The 26,913-nt window shown below is 36.2% G+C and overlaps 1 protein-coding gene across 1 annotated transcript in view; it reads left to right on the forward strand.

Annotated features, from left to right (window-relative positions):
* Positions 1 to 26,913, forward strand: part of PREX2 (phosphatidylinositol-3,4,5-trisphosphate dependent Rac exchange factor 2) — a 182,301-nt gene that overhangs the window by 16,451 nt on the left and 138,937 nt on the right. The window contains exons 5-10 of the mRNA XM_015598604.1: positions 1,556 to 1,660; positions 7,931 to 8,032; positions 11,209 to 11,370; positions 18,316 to 18,449; positions 23,469 to 23,572; positions 26,047 to 26,196. Coding sequence (XP_015454090.1) covers positions 1,556 to 1,660; positions 7,931 to 8,032; positions 11,209 to 11,370; positions 18,316 to 18,449; positions 23,469 to 23,572; positions 26,047 to 26,196 — 757 coding nt within the window. The remainder of the gene's footprint in view (positions 1 to 1,555; positions 1,661 to 7,930; positions 8,033 to 11,208; positions 11,371 to 18,315; positions 18,450 to 23,468; positions 23,573 to 26,046; positions 26,197 to 26,913) is intronic.

The following is a 26,913-nucleotide window of genomic DNA, read 5'->3' on the forward strand; positions in this document are numbered from 1 at the left end:
ATTCACCTGATGCTAATTTTCAGAATACTCATATGAATCCATATGTATCAAAATGCTATACAATCAATGTTTTATTAAAAGTGTGTAAGAGTATTTTGTCATGGAAGTCAAGTTTTATTTTTATTTCTATTTAGTCTTGTATAAAGGTAACTGTATGTACTTTCTAGATCTGTATTTCTATATGTAGCGAGCAGACTCGGTAGATGTTATTGTTATAACCAGAAACTATTTCATAAAGATAAAGGGAGAGGCTCCTCGGGTATAGGAAGGTGACGCTGTGTCTTCCTCGGGTACGAATGGAAGCCAGGCATGTTTGTGTCCCCTTCGCCCAGACCGCTCTCTTTCGTGAGAGAATTCAAGTGTTCTGCCAGCTGGAGTAGCTGCTATCTCGGTTCAAGGCTACACATGGGAATCTTCCACCCCGACGTTCATTTCCTCAGTAACACGCTATCAATCTGTCATCCGTGAATTTAGCTAAACTATTTCTGAAGTTTGTTTTATTCTGGTTCATACCATCTCTTGAAATAAGTAATTCGATACATGTCCTGCTGGCTGGCTAAGGAAAATAGCACTCTGTGTTTCTTTCTAGACGCATGTCCTTAAAGTTTCAGGGTTCTAACATTGGATCAATACGTTTTCCACATCTTCTTCTTTTATTGGTACTACTTGGATAGATATTGATCATAACCACTTGGAGAAAATCTTACAGATGGAAGGAAGCTTAGAGATCATGATGGTAAAATTCCTCCTTTTGTGAAAGTATTTATTCCATAGCAGTTATGAAGGTTGTTTATTTTGTTTTTACATGATCACTTTTAGTGACAGCTCTAATTGTTTGAAAATTTTTGTATTAATCCCAGATCTGCATGTCACCGTCCATTACTCCCTTGCAATTTCCACATAGTGGTCCTGGTTTGTGTTTTGGAGCTACATAAACGTGTAAATCCTTTATGATATGACAGCTATTTAAATGCAGCTACCACTTTCTTTTATATACTAACAAATAACTCTTTCTGAAATGACCTCCCACATGTAGTGTCTTATTATCTTAGTCACTTGTTGCTGAATATTCTCTAGTTTGTCAAGGTCCCTCTTAAAGACAACGGCCCGGGTCGGTACCTACGAAATGCAGGGTACTGTGTTTCTCTTTTTCTGTGTCAACTGGCACATGCTTTTTCCTCTAGCTAAAATCATCTCTTTCCCTTCCTGCCTGGGAATCATGGATTCATCTTTCTGGGCCTTGCTTAGATATTACTTCCTTTTAGAAGCTGTATGTGAATCCTCTTAGCAAAGTAGGAATTACCTTCTCTGTAAATTGGTTCATTTACCCATTGCCCACATCACATTAGACTATAATTAATATGCCTGTCTCCTTTCCTAGGCTAGCTTTCATGGATCAGGGAGAATACATAATAAAATGTATTTATACATACACACAGTATAGCTCTTGAAACATAGTAAACACTTAATAAAGTTTATTCATAAACATCACACAGGTTAATATTTTGAAATGGCTAATAAAATGACCTTAACTTATTTTTACTTGAATTCACAGAAAGACAAGTTTCGTATCTACGACGAATATTGTAGTAACCATGAGAAGGCACAAAAATTGCTTCTTGAACTTAACAAAATTAGAACAATTCGGACATTTCTTTTGGTGAGTATATATTTATGTGTTGCCTTATGCCGTGATTTTTGAGAGGCCCACTGGGAGCTGAGGGATAGCGTCAGTGTGTTGTAGAAGTTGCTTGTGGGACAAATCTTTTTAACGTGTCCTGGCTAGGAAGCTGGAGTCCTTAGATAAATGTAGGAAGTAAGAGTTGGGAGAAGCTCGCCTACGGGGACACAATGATAGTGCCCTCTCCTGGTTGACGGTGAATTGTTTCTGAAACCCACAGCTTCCTATTGCGGGAGGACATTTATGCCAGAGTTCATCATTGCTTTTATATCCCTTAATCCCTAGGGTTTCATTTACTTCTGCTGAAAAAGCTGTAAGCAGGGCAGTAACAGGAAGGAAACAAATCAGGGGTGTGATAGAAAAGACATTTAGAAATTGATCTTTCTCCTACATACTTTCCTATTCGATTTTCCTAAGAGCGAGAATGCATATTTAATTTCTTTAGGATAACACAAATAAATGCATATTTTGGCAGTTACTTGGACAATTTAACTGACAGCAAGGAACACACTCTAAGTGTAGAATTCAATATTTAGCAGACCGTGGAGTGGAGCAGCCGTCCCCACGATCAAGTAGTATTATACTTCCATTACCCCCAAAAGCCCCTCATACCTGTTTATAGCCAATCTTCACTCCCATTGTTAGCTTCAGGTAATCATTGATTTGCTTTCTGTATCTGTAGTTTTGCCTTTTCTGGAGGTTTCATGTAAATGGAATTATTCAACGTAATCTTTTTATACGTGGCTGCTTTTACTGAGTAGTGTTTTTGAGGTTCATCCTTATTTATATCCATATTCCACTCATTTTTATTGCTCAATAATATTCCACTGAATGGATATACCATATTATGTTTATCCATTTGCCAGTTTATGAACATTGGGTCAACAAGTGACCATGAAAATGGTGGACCTTAAAAATACTACATGTAAAAGGTCATTTCAGGGAGAGATATTTGTTAGTATAGAAAAGTTAGGAAATGTGTGGTTTGGGCTAGTATAAATAATGCTGTTATGAACATTCACGTGTAAGTCTTTGTATGGATCCATATTTTTATTCTCTTGGGTAGATACTAAGATTAGAATTGCTGAGTCATAGTAACTTTATGATTAACTTTTTAAGAAACTGCCAGAGAGGCTGTGCCATGTCTACCAGCAACATGTAAAGACTGCATCTTTGAAAACACATGGTATTGTTAGCTCTGATTATAGCCATGCCAGCAGATGTGTAGTTCTACCTCTAAAGACCAATTTAAGCATGCTTTCATGTGTTTATTAGCCATTCATATATTTTTTTTGGTGAAATGCTTTTTCAAATATTTTGCTCATATTTAAATTTCAATGTTTCTTTTATTTCAAACTGTACCTTTATTTTGGATACAACTCCTATATCAACATATAATTTGCAAATATTTCCTCCCAGTATGGTTTGTGTATTCATTTTAAAATATTATCTTTTGAAAATCAAAAGTCTTAAATTTTGTTGAAGTTCAATTTATTAAATTTTTTCCATTATGATTGTGCTTTTGTTGTCATGTTTAAGATATCTGTATTCAGGTGTTATATTTATTTTGTTAAGTTTATTCTTAAGCTTTTTACTCTTTTTTTTTGCTATTGTGATTGGAATTATCTGAAATTTTAGATTGTCCATTACTAGTATATAGAAATTTGATTGACTTTCGCATACTTATGTCTTACAATGTCTTGTATCCTGTGATTTAAATTCATGTATTAATTCTAGAAGTATTTTTTGTAGAATCTTTAGGATATTTTGCATATAGGATCATGTCATCTGAGTGTAAAGGCAATTTTTCCTCTTCAATGTAGTTTTTTTTTTCTTCACTTTTCACTGGCTAGAACTCAAACAATGTTGACTAGAAGTGGTGAGAACAGACTCACCTGCCTTGTTTCTGATCATTCAGTTTTCATCATTAAGTATGATGTAAGCTGTAGGCTTTTTAAAAATAGATGTCCTATATAAGATTGATGAAATTCCATTGTATTCATAGTTTGTTGAGAGTTTTCATTATGGCTCGTTTTCATTTTTTAATATAGGTTTTTAAAGCTATGCATTTCACCTATATACAGCTTGAGTGGCATTACATACATTTTGACATGGGTTTTCATTTTCATTTAGTTTTTAAAATTTCTAGTTTCCTTTGTAATTTCTTTCATTCATTGTTTATTTAGAAGTTTGTCTTTGGAGGCCGTTCTCCATGGGCCTCTTGTGTTTTTGCACATTTTCTGAGCTGAGGAATTGACTGCCTATCTTTCAAGTAATATTTGTATCACGAACCGCCTCAAAAGAGAGAGATATTCTGCTGCCATTATGAACGATTCATATTCCTAATCTCAGGTCTTCTCTCTTGTGATACATGTGTCATCTGGCCCTCTCCGTGTTGTCATGTGGCAATTGGGGCTTGGGAAACTAGCTCCAAAATAATCACACTCTGGCTACTGCTATTGCTATGAGGAAAAAAACAAAACAAAACTGTACTACATCTGTGCCCTAGGAATTTCATGTGTTCTTTCCGTATCCATAAATCTGTGGCAGGTTCACTTTTTAGCTTGCATGCAGGGTAAAATCTTAGAATCATCATAGTTTAAACAAGTAAAAATTTTTATTCCACAATGTTGAAAATTTCCAAATTTCTTCCTGTTGTTGGTTTCTTATTTAAATCCATTCTGGTGAGAAAACATACTTAAATCCTTTTAAATTCATTGAGAATTTTTTTTGACCCAGCACGTGGTCTGTCCTGCAATTTATTATTTTTTCTTTATGTTCCATGTGTTCTTAAAAAGTAAGTACATTCTACTGCTATTGGGTATAGTGTTCTGTAAACGTGAGGTCATTTTTATTAATAGCGTCGTTCATATTTCTATATCATTTCCTCTGGGTGTTCTGTCAGTTATTGTGGGAGGGATATTGAAATGTCCAGGGATAATTATTAAATTGTCTCTTTTACCTTCAATTAGGTCAGTTTTTGTTTTCTGTTTCAGGGCTCTGTTGTTAGATGTGTATGCGTTTAAAATTGTTGTGTTTCTGTTTCTACTTATCATAAAGTGTCCCACTTTGGTCCTAGGAGTATTTCTTTTCTTAAAGTCTGTTTTGCCTGATATTATTATCGCCGTCACAGTTCTCTTACTATTTGCATGTTGCATCTTTTCCCATTATTTTATTTATAATTTATGACTTTGAATCTAAAACATGCCTCTGATGAACAGCATAGAGTTGGATCTAGTTCTTTATCTAGTCTGACATTCTCTGCCTTTTGATTGGAGTGTTGAGTTCATTTAGCTTTAACGTCATATAGATATGGTTATATTGACGTGTATTGTTTTATTACATTTTTCTATATATCTCATTTTTTTTTTGTTCTTCTGCTCTTCTTTTACTGTTTATCTTTGTGTTAAACAAATATTTTGAATGTACTGTTTCTCTTCCTCTGTTGATTTTTAAAATTATTTTAGGGTGGTTTTATTATTTTTTTTGGTAATTGCTCTAGGGACTACAAAATGCATCTTAACTTATCAAGTCTATTTCTCTGAGGTTAGTTATTGTTCTCTATTTGTTTTGTTTTTAGTAACTCACTTGGACCTAATCTGAGAACCTATATCTCTTGTATGGGCAGCTGCTGATATCTGTGCTCAGTTTTTTGTTTTATAATTTAGTCTTTTGTTTTTAGGGGTCACTCCTGTGACTGCTTATCTTAACAATCACTTGCTAATTTGTCAGAGGTGATCAAACGTCGATATCCATCCTATCTATGGATCTGTGTGTATGAGTCTGTGGGAAGGGCACATTCAGAGGATGATTTTCTTATGGGGCCCCCTCATTTCTTCTCTGCAAGTGCAGTCCGACACTTGCCCCAAGCAAGAAGGCAGTGTCAGTCTAGCCGAACTGTGAGCATTCCCCATTTCTCTATGGAGTGTGTTGATTTTATTGACAACACCCCTGGGTGTCAGAGTTTTGCCCCCTACAGTCCCCTCTGGCAGCAGATTTGAGGATCAAAGCTACCGTGATAGTGCCACCATGCAGGATGAGTTGGGCCAGGCTGGGGGAAGCCGGGGCGAGGGGAGGAAGGGAGAAGCCCAGGCAAGAATGCCACAGACTCCCGCTGGTCTCACCTGAAGTTCTGCAGTTTTTCATAAATAAACACTTCTGATTTTTTTCGTTTGACTTTGGTTGATTTCTAGAGCCCTGAAATTGTTGTTTTGACAATTTTGCCCAGTATTCTTTGTTTTTTTACCAAGACAATTTCCTGCTTTCTTCTCCCTGCCAGGGCCAGAAGCTCTTATGCCACTGACATTTTAGGGTTCTTTATAAAGTGTTAGAACCCTGTCTTATTGAGTGCCTTCTGTTCTCAGCAGAACTGACTACGTGTTCACCTTGGTCTACTTTGTCAACTCAATCGTGTGAAACCACACTGAAAAAGTCACAAGTTAAAATTGTTTGCTTTTAGATTATCCTACAGCACACTCTGGTAGGAGCAACTTAGCTTTTATCGTTCTTGTCCTGGCACTAAGTGGCCACTAGTTATCTGCAAAACTTTAAAAAATTCATTATATCTCTGGTGTCATTTTTGTTATCCATAAAATGGAGATAATAAGACCCTTCAAAAAACATATCAGAGTTTACAGATTTGGGATGATGATATTATCACTTTGGGTACTTGAATATGCCACCACCTCAGTAAGTTTGTATGAGCAGTGAACTCTCTGAGGGCTGATTTAGAAAACATTTTTCATGTATACATAGGAGAGAGCTGACTCTCATAAGCCAGTCTAAAGTGGCAACCAGCCTCTGCTCTTACGAAGAGTTCATAATCTAGAGTACTAACACACAAGAAAATCAAAGTGGGTCAGACAGTCATGAGTTCCTTAGGGCACATTAGCTCACAGCTAGGTAATGGGGTGGGACATGGAAATGTCACTGGAACTACAATGACACGTAGATAGCTATGCTTCATTGGATTCCTCTGGGGAATACCATACTGACTTGGAAAGAGTATTTTGATAACCTGATTGCAATAGGGACTGGACCCTCCGAAAGCCTGCTGAGCCACAGCACGCATCTGCTGCTCTGTCTTTTGAGGTGTCTGGATGGAGCTGAAGGCAGGGTGTTGGTTTTGCTGACTTAGGTACACAAATTGGAGCCGAAGCTGAGCTGCTCGGGTTCTATTCTGCTACTGTCACCCTTCCTTCGGCATCCCTTCCTGCTCAGCACTTGTTCTCACCTCTCAATGAATATAGGACGATATTTTTAAATAGTGGTGGGAAAGTTACTACATTATCAACACGATGTTTGAGGGGCCCTTTGCTCCCTTCATTAAATGTTTAACTGTTTCCTCTATGCCAGTCGCTCTGACAGGCACTGCAGAAACAGGTCTTGGCATCAATTTCAAATGTTTGTTTGTTGCACTGATGCTTAAACCACAAAACAAGACTAGATGCCAAGAGGATCAAGGGTTCATTTATCAGGGTTGGTTTTCTCTTGACTTTCACTTGTTGGGAAACAGAAGCTTCTATTTCATCTCACTCAGCTTGCTGATTTTGATTTTTCTCCATTTATCTTATTTCTGTGGAGATATCTGACCTCCTTCTCTGACACTGGCTGGCCAGTATCATTGGTGAGGTATTATAGCTAAAAGTGACTTAGAGATCACAATGGGCAAATATGCCAATTTTACAGAGAGGAAAACTAGAATTCTGAAATTAATCCAAGTTGCGTCACTAGTCAGTGGCAGAGCATGGATGGAACCCAGCTGTCTTGGGCCCGTTCCTCTACAAAACAACACTGCCTCGCTTTATAAGCAGATTTGGTCTCTGTGTCTGTCTGTCTGTCTGTCTGTCTGTCTGTCTGTCTGTCTGTCTGTCTGTCTGTCTATTATTTATTCATCCATTCATCTACCATCCACCCATCCATCTACCCATCTATCCATCCATTCATTCCTTCATCCTTATCTCTATTTCTGTCTTTTTTCTCGGAGTTCATATTCAGAAGCATCTATGTGAGTTAGTTTTCAAGATATAGGTTCAAAACATATTTTGGTTTCTGGAACTAATATGAAAGGGAAAAGTATTTTTCTTTCTCTCCTGTAAATGTTATTTGTGACTGAATGTGATCTTCTCAGAGAAAGAAGCTATACAGAGACATGCTATCACAACTTTTCAGTAGAAAATCTTATGATAGAAGAAAGCTTTACAACTTCAAGTTTAAAAATATAATTAATTGTGTTTATTTCCTCTCCAGAACTGCATGCTCCTTGGAGGACGAAAGAACACAGACGTTCCCCTGGAAGGATATTTAGTAACCCCGATACAAAGAATATGCAAGTACCCCCTTCTTCTGAAGGTAGTTTATATGTTTACTTCATGGCAACATTTTCCTTGTACCTGCATATTTTGCTGATGGTCTTTTAAAAAAAATTTTTTTTCAAAATAATCTGACATTCTAAAGAAACAGCAGATTGTAGTTATTGGTGGGGGAACGGCTATTTTGTCACTAATTTATGTATGGAGCAGGAAACAAATCTTTTGGGAAAAGAGACTTTTAGTGTTCTTTGTGGAAAACATACATTAGTTTCAAGATAGATCCTATTAAATACGTTATGACCGGATCATATAGCACTTTAACTACAGAGTTCTTTAACAGATTCTCTCTGTTGGTAGATTTTTTTATTTCCCCTGACATTGGTGACTTCTCGATGCTAATGAAGTTAAGGTCAAAGTTACATAATTTCAGAGCCTAGTTTTTAAGTCATTAGCATAGGGAATGATGTGGGTCGCATGGGACAATAAATAATAGAATGTGGAATAACAGTGCTAAGAGCCCACTGCCCATGGAAGACAGGAAATGCATCATTAATGATCGTAGATCCGTCACCTCATTAAAACGACCAACATTTTTATTATGGAAAACATATTGTGAAATACTAAGTATCACAAAAGTCTATGAATAAATTAGAATAGCGATTCTGGAAATGATGTGTTTAGGAACTATTACATCAGGATAGGCAGTTTGGGTTGGTGGTTGAGCATATGAGCTTCGAGTTCAAATCCTAAGTAGTCTGCTTACAGCTGCCTGACTGGGCACATAATCTAATTTCTTAAAGCCTTGTGAACCAGAAGGGGCGACGATGGTGATGGTGGTGGTGGTGGCAGCAATGATTGCGATGATGATGATGAAATTATAGCATATATCTACAAGAATGTGTACATATATGTATATGTCAATCTGTGTGTATACATATATATGCATGTATAAAAATTATTGCATGATCAGTGATGGAACTATTTTATGTAAATCATTTAGCATAGTATGTACTCCATAAATGTTAGCCATTATTATTTATATATTTGAATCTGATTTATTTTAATATATTAATTACTACTTGGTATCTAAATTTAGAAAAATACTCAGAAATTCTATAGGTGTATTAACTGGTGTTATTGGTTTACTTTTTGAGAAATGAATGTTATAGATTTGAACTAAAAATATACTTTTTACTACAACTTAAGTCAGTTGCATAAATTGGGTCTCTGTGTAAATTTCTTTGAAAAGGATCTCTCCCTTTGAAAAACAAGTCAAAGTCACTTGGTTAAGCCGTAGAGATTGGGTAGCACAGCGATCCCCAGTTCTGCAGAGCTTTGGCACATCGTCAGCAGGTTGAGAGAATTGGTACAAATGTGACTGACTCCTGTCTTTTTGAGAGTCCCTTCAGACTTCTGACTTGTTGACTCAGATTTGCATGTGTACTGATCACGGCAGCTATTCCTGGCCCTGATTTCAGAATCCCAGTGATTTCTTTGTTTTAAGAGTCAGAAAGGACAGTGATATTAAGAAAACTACATCATGCCAAGTGGTAGTTCTCAATCACTCGTTTCCGGATAAGAATGACCTCAGGTGTTTGAACTGACCCCTCAAAAGAGGATCAAGGAAGAAAGAGGTCAATTCAGAGCACCTTCATCTTTTCTCTTTCTTGGAAGATTATCTTCACAAAGAAACATGAAAGGACTGCTTGATTGCGTAATAAATATGTTAGTGTTGATATTTTTCTTTGTTGTACCATCAGCTGAAAAATTGTGCTGATGTTCTCTGATTTTGGATGGTTTTATATACTTAGAGAAAAACATTAGGGGATTAGGCTATGTGTTAAGAAAAGGTATGTTGGTCTTATTTGTGGAACTTGAAATTGTTGGGTTGGCCAGTCAGCGCAGGGTTCATAGCAGGCAACCGAGAGAAGATGATTACTTATTATTTCTCTCATTATTTCACATTATCTAAATTCATGTCTCGACTTTACCCTCAGATACCCCTTGGGCCCCCAATCATAGCCTGCAGACTGACTTGAGCCTTTTACATAATTTACAAATATTTCTACACTTTAGAATTTCTGGACAAGCCTGCATACCTCATTTATGGATTTGTGATCCAGCATAATGTTAAACTTTGTCTTGGGAGTGATATAATGTATATTTTGGGTGGGGGAAGGGGTGGGCTCACTCTGTGGAATAGAGTGTGAACATATCAAACGCGGGGTCAAAGTTTATGGCAGAATTTTTCAGCAATCACAGACCTCAAGAAGTATAACAACTGCATATTTTCCCACTGTATGTTAAGAATTAAGAAAATTCTTTTAAAGACTTGCAGTGGGATTTCTGTAATTGTGTTAGTTACATGATGATGGCAACTGTAGTAAGAAAACAAATGACTAATTAAAAAGCAATGTGGTCACAACTGTCTAGACAGTGGGTGAAGATGTTTAATTTTGTGCTTCTAAACAACTTAACAAGACCTTTTAATATATTTAAAGATTAAAGATTACTCTTGTTCTGATATCCCGAATGGAAAAAAAATATAAAAAGCCAAAAAAAAAAATTCTAAAAAACAAAAATGAAAAGAAAGCTATTGAGAGGAGTATGACAGTTCATTCGTTGCAGAGAATGCACCCGAATTATTGGCAAAAACAGCAGAAATTGCTCTTTTATTGATGGAGTATTATGGAATTTCTAAATTATTTGTTTTGCTAGCGGATAAGGGATTATTTAAAAGTTCTGCTTTATTTATTAATGTTTTTACAGTTTCTTGAAAGATTAAAAATAAGGCATTTAAAATTATTTTTGAAATTATGGGACATATTCATTTAAAGATTTTCTATTCTGCTAAAGACTAGGAAAATAAAATTAACATATCAAGATGGACTTCTGTTGGAGCAAACGTCAAACTTATAAAAATTACATGCTGCAGGTAAGATATTCGACAATTTGAAAAGAGAACTCTAATTTAGTTTTTCAGAACACAGTAGTTTTGTGGGAAAAAAATTAAAGTGACTGCTAAATATATATCAGGGCAACGCTTATTCATGGACTCAACCTTTTGTTTTTGACCTTAATCTTCGTGGAGTTTGTGATGTCACTTCTGAAAGTGGCGCTCATGATCTTTTGCAGTTTTCATTTCCTGGTCAGCCTGAACCTGCTGTACCAGAGAGCTGGAGATCAAAGGGCGATTTGTTTTTTGTGTATAAACAGGAGTTGCTGAAGCGGACGCCTAGGAAACACAGTGACTACGCAGCAGTCATGGAAGCCCTCCAAGCCATGAAGGCCGTCTGCTCCAACATAAATGAGGCCAAGAGACAGATGGAGAAGTTGGAAGTATTGGAGGAATGGCAGTCTCACATCGAAGGCTGGGAGGTACATTCAACGACTGAGCTTAAAATAGTTTTGTTATCTCTCATGCTATGTGTAGAATGATTGATATTGGATGGAGCCCGGAGTGGTGATTTTCTTAGATATTGCTGGGGGGCTCTAACCATTTCTGAAAAGCGCTGTCATTATTTTAAATATCTTTAAAGTGGCAGTTAATTGACTTAACCTCAAGCTTTGTGAGAGAGCAAGTCGATACTGCATGTGTTAATAGGTTTTGATATTTCAGTATTTGTATATTATGGTTATCCTTTTTCCTGTCTTAATTTTGGTCAATAGGTACATAGCCTGAATTCTGGAGAGAGTAAAGACGTGAAGGAAGGCTCCGTGTGTGTGCTGTGATATTATTATTCTCAGACTCTGAATTAGGTGTTTGAGGATCAATTTCATTTTAAGCCCATTTAAGCTCTCTAAATGTGAATTTCTTCATTTCTAAAAAGAATGAACTGACTCCGATGCGATTTTTAAGGTCTATTCAAGATGAAAAATTTTATAGGTTACCAATTCATTAAAGAAAGATTTTTAAAAATAACAAAAAAGCAAATAAAGAGTGATCTTTAGAATCTCTAATGTGTTTTCAACTATGGTAACTTTGAATCTCAATAATTTCATGGGATTGGAGCCCTATATTACTTTAGTGCTATAAAAAAAAATAAACTAAATTTTTCTATCTTTTAGTTGCCTTAATTTAGATGAGCATAAGCTTTAGACTAGGTTTTTTTTTATTATTATAAAGTAAGAAATTAAGAGATTTTTTTTAAATGTAAAGAAATTTTAACGTGTTTCGAACCAAATATTATATCATACAAATCGAAGTGGAGAGCTTTTGTCTTCAGAGCTTTATAATTGATTGATTTGTTTTTTATCTTCAATATGTTGGTTTCTATTTAGATCTAAAATTATATCACTCAGATTTACAAAGAAACCTCAAACATTGACCTCGGGAACTTATTAGTTCTATTTATCCATTCTTCCCCATGATTTTTTTTTTTTTTTAATGCTAACTGGGATCTGACTTAGCTTCCTCCTCATTTATATTCTTCCATTTCAAGCATCCAGGGTGACCTCCCATTCAGCATGAATGCTACTTATTTCAATCAGTTAAAATGGTTATGTGTTTTACAGATGATTCATGATGGTAATTTTTTTCCTGGGGAACGGCTGTCCTGCTGGGATGAGAAAAATGGACTAAAGTTTGTTTTTGCTGTTCTGTTGTCACTCATATATTGAAAGAAAGGCCAAACTTGCTTTAAATTGCAGAGTTTGTCAGTGACATCTGCCAGGCCTTTTACCAAAACAAAAAACTGACCTTTCTGCTATTTTAGGGAGATGAGATCTATACATAATTTTGTTTCCTCCATGTGTAAATCCTAAAAATTGAGTCTACTGCAGAAATGAGTGATTATTTAAAGAGTATTGATATTTCTTGTACTGCACATGCCAGTTATTCCACGGAAGAATATATGCGGGCCATCTCTGTGTCACATAGAACCATGGCGGTGGTTCCCCCACCTCGCCAGCCTTGCTACACTTGGAGTGCAGGAGAAAAATGGAGGGTTGAGACAGAGGAAACTGGTTGAGAGAAATCAGATGTGGCTCCAGGTCCAGCAGGAGATAATATGAATGTCAGGCCCCCAAAAGAATGGCAACACAAATTTTCCTTGAGATTTGAAAATGATTGTGTAAGACACGGCCATACAGTGATTTGGGGCTTTGAGGGACTGTAGTGTGGAGGGACTGACAGCTTGTGGTAAGAACCTGATTCTCCATCTCCGTCCACCACCTTAGAGAGCAGGCGGAAAGCTGTCAGGTACTCAGACCTGGTCCCTTCCGAGAAGTTGAGGAGAAGCCGCTACCTGGTAGGACCCCCAAGGTGCACAAGACAGAAGGACTAATCATCCAGGATGAAGTCCGGCCTTGGGAGTAGGCAGGCACAGTTAAAGAGCTTTCTTTGAATTGCGAACAGGGGCTGTGGCTTAGTTTACAGACAGCTTTGTGTATGTTTCCAGTCGTTTTCCTGAGGTTAGGACAGGGCCACAGACAGATGTCAGATGGCCTGACCCGTTACCGAGCAGAACTCCTTACGGAGTTTTTGGGGGTTAGGGGCTGTGGGGCTCCCCATCTGGCTCCTTCCGCGAGCTCCCGCAGACCTGTGAGCTCCGCCTCAGACATGACACTCCTGCTTCAGTATCTGACCTTCCCCTGAATGGCATCTGAGTCGGATGCACCATGGATCTGTATCATTTTCACTATAGGTTGATTTTTATTTCATGTAAGTTACTTAATTAGCTACGGTCTTATTTTCCCATCTACCAAATGAAGGCTTTTTACAGTGAAATCTCTCAGGCAACTTGCCTGTTATACAAATTAGTTCTTTGTCAGCGTTTACATAGTGACTGTCACCACAGAAAATCTATAGTTTGTTTTAATTGCTCATATTTGAAATTCTACCTTTTATTAATATAATGTATTGTATCTCAGTCATATATCTTATCCAACATTCTGAATATTCCACAAGATATTCTACTGAAGGTAATTATACAGCAACGATCAATGTGCTTGGAAATGAAGTTTATTAGCTGTTTAATTAGAGTCATTGATTCATTTCGTAGAAGGACCATTTGGTCTGTTTTCTGGTTGGTTATCTTTGGAGTCATACTGAAAGATTTTGACAAGAGAGTTTCAATAAACATGTCACTTAGTAATTCAGCTTCATGTCCTCGATAGGCCTGTTTGGGATTGATCTCTTAAATCAAGGGGAAAAAATCACAATAAAAGATAAGAGGGGGAATTATTAATATATAAAGGTGTTGGGATAAAAATAAGATTCAAAGCAATATTGCATTTTAGGAAGTAAAAAGAAACAATTGAAGTTTGACACTTCCTGATTACATTTTTACGTGGAGAAATACAATGCTACAAGACCATTTAAAAAAAATCACCCCTTGCTGCTTTTGGAGTCTGTTTGCTGCTTGCCATTTGATGAAATTTGTGTCTGACAGTGTATTGACTTCAAGTCGTGTTCCCTTGTTATGTCATGAGTGTGAGTCTTGCAGAGGTTATGGTGAGACCTGTTTCTTTTTGTCTTCTGTGCAAGGTGATCTGGCAGATACAATATGTCTACTACCTTGAGGTGGAATTGATTTATGTATAACCCTTGTTATTTAAGGATCTGTGGTTCGGGAAAAGGCCATTGAAAGTGAATCCACTTAAAAGAGGGACCTGAATTTCATAATAAGTGGGAGTGGGGGCAAGTTCAATTGGGACATTATCTCGGTAAAATGAAAATTTGTATTATTAGTTTGTTTTATCTAATCTATAACAGAATTTAGGTTATACTTTCAGTTAATAATTTGAATCTCAAAAAGAGTGAATCAGATGCTGAGGCTTTTTTTTGGAGAGGGCATACATTTTATGACAAAATTGTATCAAAACGATGTGATATTCTTCATTTCACATTTGACTTTCATAGTATTTTTAAAAGATTTTTTTGAAAGAATGTTTAAATCATTCATTAATTTTCTCAAGAGACTCCATCAGTGTTGAAACTGTGCCCTTACGAAACACCCTATCTCCTTGACATTCTTGTGAGTTCCCTCCTTCCACTGCGAATGGGTCCAGCTCTGCTAGATCTTGGTGGATGCATTATTGCATGTGAGTGGGGAAGTTTCAAGGCCTCGTGTCATCTTCCATCTTCCCTGAGATTGAGGTTTCCTCTCTGTAGTCAGTTTGTGTTTTTCTGAATTCGACATTCAACATTCAGTTGACAAGATGAATGAGATAGACCCCGGTGATTGCTGATAATGGGGTCAGATAATCAGTGGATAGTTTCCTATTACAAGGATTTCTACCACCTCATAGCTGCAAAGAATTAGTAATGAACCCTTATAGAACTTATATTGAGATACCTTGTTAACATAAAAAAGATTTACCCTTTCAAACAGTTCAGATATGGTTTAGCAACATGATTTTTCTTGAGTTTATTGAGAGGAGATTTGTTCTATTACTGCAGTTCTTCATAAGTCATGATTTTAATGTCTGAAAAAATGTTGGAAAATAGAAAAGAAGCCATAATAATACACATGCTTCTGATTGCCTTTTCTGGCTATTGTCATTTTCTGAAACCATACTTGGCACTGAACAAGTGTCTACTCATGAATTTCATCATGATTTCACATTAAATGCTGTAATGATGCTTTGAAATTTAATAATTTTTCATGTATGCTGACCATATAATTGGCAGCGATTATATATTTCAAAATATAGATGCAAATATTATTCAACTTAACAAATTAGATTCTGAATTCTTATTTTCTTGCTGGGTCTTGTAAAACGAGGCACGCCAGAAGCAGAGCTGTTGGTGAGCATTACCAAAACAGGCTGCTCGGGCTCAGTCTTTATGACCGAAGTCACTGTGTGTTCCATCCACTCAGACTGATCTCTTAACCATATTGGAAGGTGATATTTAAATGGTGTACTTCATCAGTTTGACAAAGAAAGTTAATTACTAGAGAATGATTTAAACCTGAAACCACAACATGGAATGAGCTATGTAATTAATTTTAAACATATGTAATTATAAACACAGGCATCCCTGATATTCGTCACTGTTGACTCATGGCAACTCTCATTTTACTAAAGTTCTATTATTACAATGATCACACTGCATTTAATTCTGTGTTCACGTATCTGATTCTTTCTCTAGTGTATGCGTTTCTTAGGAGCAGGGGTCACGTCTCAAGCTCTGGGTCCCCAGCATCTAAGACGGTGACACATAGTGGGTTGAATGATAATAAAAGGTAGACATAATTACATTGTAGTTACATGTTAATTGTTAGTGGCTTCTCACTACTTTTGGATACTCTTGGCTCTTCTGGTTAATGACAGATTCAGACCTGTGTCCATTTAGATGACAGTATTTGTTTCATTATTCTGCTACTTCAATGTTCTCGAGTCCTCTTTAGCATCCTGTTCTGGTTCGTGGTTCCCAAATGTACCATGTGAGATTTTTCACTTCCTCGTTGTTAAAACTGAACACCCTGTGGTGTTTAGAAATTCAGTCTTTGAAAAAGTATTTCTAAATCACAGATACTGTTTCCTTTGTCTAAGAACACATACTCAGAAATTCTGAGGGCGGACTTCCCTCAGAATTTCACCTTTTGCGCTGCTGGGGTGGTGGTGACAGAGGAATAATAAGATAGGTTTGCATAGCTTGGGGTAGAAAGAGAGAAGCTTTTGGAATGAGAGGGGCCTGGATGAGTACATCTCCCACCACTGGTCACAGCTATTTATTTATGATTACTTCTTACCTTGAACTGTCAGTCAGCTTTCCTTTCCCGATCTAATCAAAGTAGTCAGGATTAGAACTACACTTGTAAATTCCTAGCTGTGGTTTTACTGTATTTAATCCTATATGTGTAATTCGTTGCAAACAGTCTCTGATTTTACATAATAAACGTAGCTTCCTAAAGGGAAATGTGCATTAAAAAAATCATCTAGATGATGAAAGTACATTACTTTGGTTATAATTTAAGGACTTGCTAAAAGGCAGCAGGACTCTGAATCATATGGATAAAAACATTATTTAAAAGAATCTGCATTAAATATGTATATGTAAATATTACATTATATGTAATGGTTTTAGAGCAGTTCAAAATTAATGATTTATGCAAAACCCTCTTATTCTTTAAAAATAATTTTTCACACCTCACCTCTCAAATGTTGGTTTATGACTCTGTGATATATCAGTACACTATTTACATATCTACCCTTATGATGAAGAGAGAAGGGAAATGTCCAAAGTTTAAAATGTGTCATACTATAGATACTCAAATTAACACAATACCACTATCTTAATTAACTTCCCTTTGAGAAAGTGAGGAAGTTTCTTATTATAGTCATAAGAGTTGTCATTTTAATTTAAATTTTTATAATGAATCAGAAAAACAGTGTCAATCATTATGTTGGAAGTATGAAATTTAAAATTAATGTCCTGAGTTTTCAATATCAAAAATAAAAATTAAAGCATTAAATTTAAAAAGAATCAGAAATTTATTCCTAGATTTAAAGAGACCAGATACATTTAAAACTGAAGTATTCTTGCAGAACACAGCGAGTGGATTATGATAGTTTCGGTTATAGAGACAAATAGAGTAAAATGTTTATAGTGGCTCAAAATAGACTTTTGTGCTTCGCTCACGCAGCTATCCAATGTGGGCGGTCTCCTCAGGGAGCAGATTTCCTTTGCTGATGATTCAGGGGTCCAGGCTCCCTCCTTCTTGTGGCTCCTTTTGACTTCCGAAGGTTAAGAATCAGTTTTGTCTCTAATCGTATGACCTCAGCAGACACTCTGTGAAGGCTCATTTGATGAATGAGTGTGCGCCAGCTTTTAATAACTAGGGTGAAAGCTCTATGGAAGATTGTTCTCTTTAAATAGTTTTTTCCCTTCTATTTCTTCTTTTCCCATCCTCTTTGTCCTAGGGTATGTATAAATATATCAACTGAGACCTGCTAAAAATTGAGGCAATTTCTTATTCTTTTCCATGTGTCCACCGAATTCTTTTTCCCTACCAAGGAAGAGAAGGAGGAGGAAGGGAATAAAGAACACGTGTTACCTGTGTTCTTTAATAAGGGGAGGATTTCAAACCAAAGAACACAGGTAACGTGTATCATAGATGTGTATGGACGCATACATATATAAAACAGCTGAAAGACACACAGAATCTCTTGCCAGTAGTTGTATCATCTGAGACTGACCAGGAGGAGACTGAAAAAACCTATGTTCAGTGTACAAATATTTGAACTGTTTGAACTTCTATCCTGCCCATATATTGCCTCTTAAGATAAACACAAATATTCTCTTATTGAGAAGAAAGATTATCATGAAAGTTTCTCTCAAGTAATCAGATGTCATCTCCCTTTTTCCTGACTCAGGGGTCCAACATTACTGACACCTGCACTGAAATGCTAATGTGTGGAGTCTTACTGAAAATTTCTTCTGGAAATATTCAAGAGCGGGTGTTTTTCCTTTTCGATAATCTCCTGGTGTATTGCAAAAGAAAACACAGGTAAGGTGATAAACAGGTAACACCTCAGAAATTGTTCATTCTCATAGTTTTAACCTTTTTCTCTGTGGCCACGGGAACTCCCGATTTCATCAGTAAAATTCCACATAGTCTCAGCCTGTTCTATGACTGTTCTCTTCATCTTATGAAACCTGACTGAAATGTGACTGTCATTCTATGACAGTACTTTCCCAGGAATCTTCTGGAGGAAAAACTTTGTTATTGTTGTTCTTAACCCATTTACCTCCGACCCTGTAGGACAGGTAAGGGTGTCTTCTCGTTTCCTACTGCCTTGTCCCAGCCACTTCCTTCTCTTCCTGTGAGAATCCCAGCACATGTGAAATTCACTGCTTTAGGACTAACTTCCTGTCCTTTCCCTGTTTATTCCATATCTCCCCGCCGCACATGAATTCTGTGATTACTTTAGCTCATATCACTTTTTCCCCAACCTCCTTCGGTTACCATTTTTGGTGTGTTCACAACTCACATGGATGATCTAATATTTGGACCCCAAAGCCCGCCATGTCTTCACCTGCAACGTTATTCTCCTTCATTACACCTGAGCCACTTGTGCTATGGTCATCCCTTTACTTTGTCAACATTAACAGTTATAAAAACCAAAATCTCAGTTGTAAGCATCCCAGTCTGCTCCACTAAGCTGCTCACGTCAAAGTCACCAGGGACCTTTATGTTTTCTAATTAAGCGGTCACTTTTCCGCTCTTCAGGGTTTGGCTTGTTTTCTCAGCAGTACTTAGTTTAGTGGAGCACATCTTCCTTTTTAAAACACTTTCTTCTCTTTTGTAAAAAGCATAGAGCATAAATGTGGAGCCGTGAGAATGTGGTACCCGCTAAGAAACAACCACTGTCACCCAAGGAGGAGATGCTGGTGGATCGGATTAGGGTAGATGGAGAGATGTAGAGAGATTGTTGTATGTTTTAAATGCAGAACGAATGAGATTTTCTAGTGGGCTGGACGTGAGAGGTTGAGGGAAAGTGAGGAACCAAGGTCAACTCTCAGGTTTTGGAAATGAGGAAAAAAGTGGATGGAGGAAAACTGGGAGAGGAAATCAAGAATTCTGTTTCTTGCATTTTGTCCTGGCTGTTTCTTTTTCCTAGTATGCTCTTCCGTCTGAGTTTGACCTGGTCGGATTCTTCATGCCTTTTAGATCTATTTCAATATCACTTCCTCGGAAATATCTTCCCTGACCACCCTATCCAAGGTAGCCTCCCAGCCTTTAGTGATATCTGGAAAGTGCTTGCTGGTATTTCCTCCATTCTTTGCTTATTTTCTGCTACCTTTATAAGATGAGGTTGTCAGGTCCGTGAGAACAAGGGTCTTGCTGCTTTTTCACTGCTATTTCCCAGACTGGAGCAGACCTGCCATGTAATACACACGGAAGAAATATTTGTTGAACAAGTAAGTAAATTATAGAATGAGTGAAACCCAAGCAAGTTCTTGGTATAGCTTAACCACCATTAGTTTAAATAATGTTATGTGTTAATGTTATTGATGTAATATTCGTTTTAAAGCATGGATATAATTTTTTCTTCAAAGGTATTTATTTGATAAGATGTTTTCCTGAACTCTTGAGAACATTTTTTTGCAGATTGATTAAGTAAAATGGTAAAGTTGTACTTCATTGGGAAATTGCCTGAGCTTTATGTGCCTCTTTCTAACTGTGCCTAGGACACATTAGTTTCTGTGAAATGGTACCATGTACCTTGATGAAAGGGGACAGGTTAGGATTAGAACCAAAATAGAATTAAATTGTTTCTCTCTTAATGAGCTTTTCAAAACCTTGCTCTTTATCACACGTGGAAATGAACCTGTTTAGTTTTTCTAGTATGCTCTTCTAAATTTTTTGTATTCAATAGCAAGATTGGGATTAATAGAAATAGGGTTTAGGAGGATGTAGAGGCTATTAATTTTACTTGTATGTAACTCATTAAAAAACTGTAATGTGATCAAGTTGTTTAGGTGCAATTATTTTTTTCAGTTTTACTGAGATATAATTGACAAATAAAATTTTAAGATATTTAAAGAGTACGACATGATGATTTGATATACATAATACCTTGTGAACAGTTTTCCCCCGTTGAGTTAATTAACACATCCATCTAGATGCGATTATTATTATTGTTTATAGATATTTTAGAGCTCTTATATTTTTTTACTACTGTTTTTTTTTTATTAAGTTTATTGGGGTAACATTGGTTAATACAATTATATAATTTTCAGATTTACATTATAATTTGACATCTGTACATTCTATTGTTAAAGGCATCCATTGGAGAATGAGACTTTTTTATTACAGCCAATCTCATTCATATAAATATATAATCTAGATATGCATATACGCCTGCCTTCAAAGCTTTTGCAAAATGAGGAGTTTACAAATGATATCATTTATGGTCTCATGGCCTCAATATTTAAATAATTTAAACTGTAAGAAAAGTTTTAGAAAATTAAAACCTTGAGGGTTTAGCAGATATCCCTAGTGTGTGTATAATGTGGACAAAATAAGTAGTGATTAGAAATGGAAATCACTCAATAAATCTGCATGTCCGTTCCCTTCCTGAATGGCAGTAGTGCGAATCCACCATCTGTTTCCTTCGTTTTAGAATACTTCATTTCCTTTACTGTGTCCTGGCTAAGCCCCAATGATACTTCAGAAACTATGAGTAAAATAGAGCTTTTCCAAACTTTCATAATGCTGTAATTACAAGAACCAGGGACCTGATGAATTTATTTTAATTTTAGAATTACATTCATTAAAGGGAAAGTGCTAATTAGGCATCCCAGCACTCCTTATTTCTAATGCTATTAATCTTAGGAGAAACTAGTACTTAAAAAAAATAGTGTATTAGGGAGTATTTGATATATATATATAACATGGTATTGCTTCGTTTGCCTTGTTTGTGAGTGTTACAAGATAATATCAGTGTATTTAGTCATCTGCAACTTATATTTTATATATAATATGCTTTCTAAACTATACGTCCATGTTTTTAGCAATAGTTTATTCATCTTAACTGCTGGATAGCTTTCCATTGGTTGAATATATCACAATTTAATTAATAACAATGTAATTATTCTCCTATCAGTGGACTTTGGGGTTGTTTCCAATTTTTCTGTTACTGTGAACATTTCCTGTACATGTATCCTGGTGACCATTAAAACATATAATTAGGAGGGAAATCATAGCCTCAAGATATGGGAATACCCAACACTACAATACAGAGTAAAATGACTTTCAAACCATAAGCTTTTCAATCTTTATCCATCAATAGAGCCTTTTCTGAAGAGACCAAAGATCTCTTCAGAAAGACCTAAGTGTTACCATATTGATCAGACAGTTACTAGAATTTCATATTGAGTGTTATTATCTGCAGGTCAAGAGAAATATAGAAAGCCTATACAGAGTTCACAGCAGGATCCCAAAGAACATTAATACACTGAAAAATAGGACCACATGATGGATTCATGCCACGATTATTGGCCTGTGACTAAAGCTCTTATCAAGAGTATTAAGCTTTTAAAAATATGATAGATTTTAAGTATGATGTATCAACTTATAAGAAATTACTTTTTTGCAAGACACCATGATATGATTTCCTACCTGAGAGAATATATAGTTACTTGCATATTAGTCTACTCTGCATTCTTTATCTTTGGCCTCCACTGACGCTAGCTTTTATAGCTACCCAGCCTGAATCCCTAATTTATAGCATTTATTTAGGCCTATTAACAAGGAACATTTAGAGGTTGCTTTCAAAAATGAGCATGGGAGTGCAGGGTCATGAAGGCCAGCGGGTAGAGCCCCTCGATCTGATGAATTAATCAATTTAAATAGTTTTCTTTAATAACGATGACTATAAAGTTTTGACGAAGGTTTAGACAAAAAAGCAGGAATTTGGACTCTTTTCCAAAGAAGGAACTCAGGGAGTGTGACAGCACCTTGTGACACCTCCCTGCACCGCCCTGCCTCCGCTCCTGCTTCCAGGGCAGGCATCTAACTGCAAAGGAAAGGAGGGATCAGAGGGGGCCCCGAAGGTGGTGTACCTTTACATCTTAGCTTTTGCTACGTGTGTCTGTATTATGCAATAAATTAATAATTATTTCAGCATATTAAATTGTTAGCTAGACTTGTGTCAGTGACTAGTTGAGGACAATTGAAGTCTCTTAAATGAGTGGTTATTCCTTAATCCTCCTGAGTCATTCCTTAGAATTTTCCCTTTTTAATTTAATTTAAAATACCCAGTTTTTTAAAATGATCTCTTCTGAATGTTCAGTCATTCCACTTCAAACATACATGACTACCTAATTTATTATTGCAAATGTTCATCTGTAAATCTGGATGTTTTTACTCTGTGTTACAAACTTTTAAAAAGATTAAAGGTCGGTATTAGACGTGCTAAACATAAAGGTTTGGAATATTTTGGAACTGTTTAAAAAAAGGCCTTTTCAAAGGATTGTAAATGTATTAAGAGACTTATTCGACAAGCATACAGTTATCATATCATATAGGAAAAATAATTTCAGCTAGATGAGGCTTAAGCACCTCTAGCACAGTCAGTTTCTTTGCAGAGGGATTGTAAGTACTACCTGAATTTTACCAGGGCTTGAAGCAAAATGGGAATTACCAGCTAGTTACTGAAAAATGAGAAAGGAGGGTGAAAGAAATCAAATGGAATTTCAACCAACTATTAGTGCCTCTCACAGTTTGACTGGACACCTTTGAGGTCCTATATTGAGCAAAAGCACATATTTACTTTCCTACCTGTATCATGTCCTCAGCCCAGAGCTTCAGTTTACTTTAAAAGCTGGCATGTAAGTCACATCTTATGAAGCAACCAGTGCTGTTATGAATGGGAGGACACAAGTAAACACCAGGAGCCTAACCCTTGATATCAGTGATTGAATCAATATCTCCTTTTCAAAGATTTGCTTAAATTATATTGCTTTGACATTATTTTGCATTGAGTGGACTAATACTTTTGTGATTTCACTCCATTATAAGACGATTGAAGAACAGCAAGGCATCTACAGATGGACATCGGTACCTTTTCCGTGGCCGGATCAATACAGAAGTGATGGAAGTGGAGAATGTGGATGATGGAACAGGTAAGTGATTCGTAGATTTAAAATAAAATGCCGGTAGGAAACTCCCTCAGAAGACGTACTTCTCACTTGAGTAATTCATGTGCACTGCATTAGAGTTTAGAGATACTTTGCTAGGTAGAGCAGTCAGAGGAAAAAGGTGAAATAAGGGAGAGGAGGACTATTCGACTATATTATAGAAATACTGGATATTTTTGTACACGGCAGGTAAAGGTAAAATACTTCTTCATTTCTAAGTAAAGGACTCCATTAGACAACCGATTGCATTGATGTAGCTCAAAACCTGCAGAAGAAATGATTGCATTTGAAATGAGACTAAGCTTTTAGCCAATATGTAACTATCTCAAATCTTTTGAAAATTAAATATGATGATACTTTTATTTATAATGTTTAATAACTTGGATTATATTATAGTTATATCTCAGCATAGAAAGAGAAGTATTTCATTGATGATATGACATGTAGAAATGTAAAAATTTGCACATTTATTTTAATATATTAATGTTATTCATTACTTCCTGTGTTTAAGAAAGATGGTAGCTATTGAGTTTGTGGCCACATTTCCATTCTACCATTCTCTAGATCTGTCATTTCAGTGAATTCTAACATAATTTTTCTTCAAAGATTCTTTCTGAGGATATTAGTGTGATCATGATGCTATAACAAATATTCAGCTTAAGAGCTAAGTAGGAAAGCTATTGAATTTCCTAGAATTAATTTTTATGGTAATTTTCATAGTACAGGCTTGGAAATCCATTCAAAAATTAGCACCAGATAATTTGTATTCTGTCTTACAAACTAATTTATTTGTGATACTGGCCTTGTAATATGACAGCGTAGGGGAGGAGGGTGTGTGAACATGAACAATTTAATTTTTTTCCCCACCAATTTATTATAGTGTATCAATTGGCTATTTTTATAGGGCTTAAGGAGGGATTGTGGTATATTTTGAATTAATGCTTTTTACTTCCTTAGTGTTTCCATTGACACTTATCTGACATGAGTTTTGAGGTTCTGCTACTTTGTATAGGATATGAATGTGAATTAAAAATGTAAAGGCAAGAAGAAATGTACAAAACTTCCTTTTGAAAACAAACTGTAATTTCTTTATGAGTGAGAAAATCCTCTGTCAGTTTGAATCTCTATATTTTCAGAAATTATTATTGAGTGTGAATGGGATTATGGATATACACATATAATACAGACAAATATATATGTGTATAGAATACAGACTAATATATAATATAATCCTATCCTTGTTCAAATGGAACATGGAACTTTTAAAGACCCTACAACTCCACAGCATCGTTTGATACTGCATCCTTAAAATAGTTGAGTCTGATCACAGATAGTGTATGATGATTTTGGAACTAAAAAGCGTATGGGAATCAGATTATGGGAGAATAAGCAGCAACCATGTCTGCCTCTACTCAGAACTTACCAAATGAAGTAGATCATTTGAGAACAAACAAACAAACAAACAGGTACCATACCATGAAGTCATTTTTCTAAACCACCTTCAACGCTATGTGGCTTAGCTCCTGTCTACCCGCCCCTACTGCATGGTGACTCTCAGGGAAGACAAATAAAAGTGTCACTTCGATTGGTACAGATGCCGATTCAGGCCTTTGTCACATGTTTTCCCATCTTGGAATCTGCCTTGCAGACCATCATGCCAGTAAAGGCTGGTTATAAGTAACATCGCTGTTCTCCACCAGCTGTTAAGCAGAGAGCTAACGTGGAGGGTTTTCTGTTGACATATTTAAATCCAGCATGACAGTTGAGAAAAAATTTTATTGAGACCTAGGAAAAGACAATAAATGTGAATTCATACTCGAAGTTTTTTTTTGAGTTTCTACTCATGACAGTTATATGTAATGATGTGGCCTTAAAGAGTGTGTGTACTTTTCACCTATGTGCAGTGATAGCGGATGGGTGTTTGTACATTTCCATTTGTTACAGGTTAGGTAAATGCACTCCCATTTTGTTCCAATCACTTGGTCTGAATCTTATTATGTGGTTCATTCAGTAATCAAAAATTGTTCTGTGGGAGTATAGTCGATCTTTGAAACCTAGAATAATATTTCAAAAGAATATTAGAAAGGCAAAATGAATTTGACACCATGAATACTTGATTATTGATATGAAAATTACTCCAAAGTTCTTTTATTACTTTAGGAACTTTAACAGTATTTTTGGACATAGAGGAAAGGAATGTTAATTAGTTTGGGAGTTCAATTTCACTAATACATGAATGTTAAGAGTTAGAAACGTTCTATTATTGAGCACTGATTGCATTCAATATATAAACATTTATACAATTTTTAAATTTTTATGTTCTTTCACACACATACACACACACACACATAAAGCCAAGATATTTTGAAGAATTTAATGGATTTGGAACGTTCATGAATTGAATGATTGCATTGATATGTATAACATTGATTCGTTTACCTTTGCCCGTTAATTTCTAGCTGACTTCCATAGCAGCGGACACATTGTTGTTAATGGATGGAAGATACATAACACAGCAAAAAATAAATGGTTTGTGTGTATGGCAAAAACACCCGAAGAGAAACACGAATGGTTTGAAGCTATTTTGAAAGAACGAGAACGGCGAAAAGGTGGGTCCACGCGTTGGGCATATTCTACCTTGTGAGCATTCTAATTTAGTGGGAAAGCGGAAAATGGGCGAAAGTTATGAGAAAGTAAAAAGGTGTATGATAGTCACTTGAATTTTCTGTGGGCTGTAAGCCCCATGCTAAAATTCTTTTTGGATGCTTCTAATATTGTTACTTACTAAAATAAAAGGATAAACTTACATAGTTAGCAAAATGATTACATCATGACTGGCAGTGTCTTTTAAATAGTGTCTTAGTCTCTTCAGGCTGCTATAATAAACTACATAGCCTGCATGGCTTATAAACAACGAAATTTATTTCTCACAATTCCAAAGACTGGGAAGCCCAGTCTGTATCTTAGAAAGGCTGTTTCCTGGTCCACAGGCGGCTGTCTTCTCTCTGTGTCCTCATGTGGCAGAAGGAGCACGAGAGCTCTCTGGGGTCTCATTTAAAGGCACCAATCCAATTCGTGAGGGCCCCACCCTCACGACCTAATCACGTTCCAAAGCCGTCCCCCACGCCCCTGCCAATGCCATTACATCAAGTGCTAGGTTTCAACATATGAATTTTGGGGGCATATAAACATTCAGGCTATAGCAGATAGTTTCACTGGCTTTGAAATTGAATTTTTCATCAAATTGAACCTTATATTTTTAAAGAATGGCTATGCATATTGATATACCCAAGACAAGGAAGGAAGGAAAGAAGGAAGGAAGGAAG

The sequence above is a fragment of the Pteropus alecto genome, unplaced genomic scaffold (assembly GCF_000325575.1).
Source record: "Pteropus alecto unplaced genomic scaffold, ASM32557v1 scaffold87, whole genome shotgun sequence".
Classification (NCBI taxonomy): domain Eukaryota; kingdom Metazoa; phylum Chordata; class Mammalia; order Chiroptera; family Pteropodidae; genus Pteropus; species Pteropus alecto.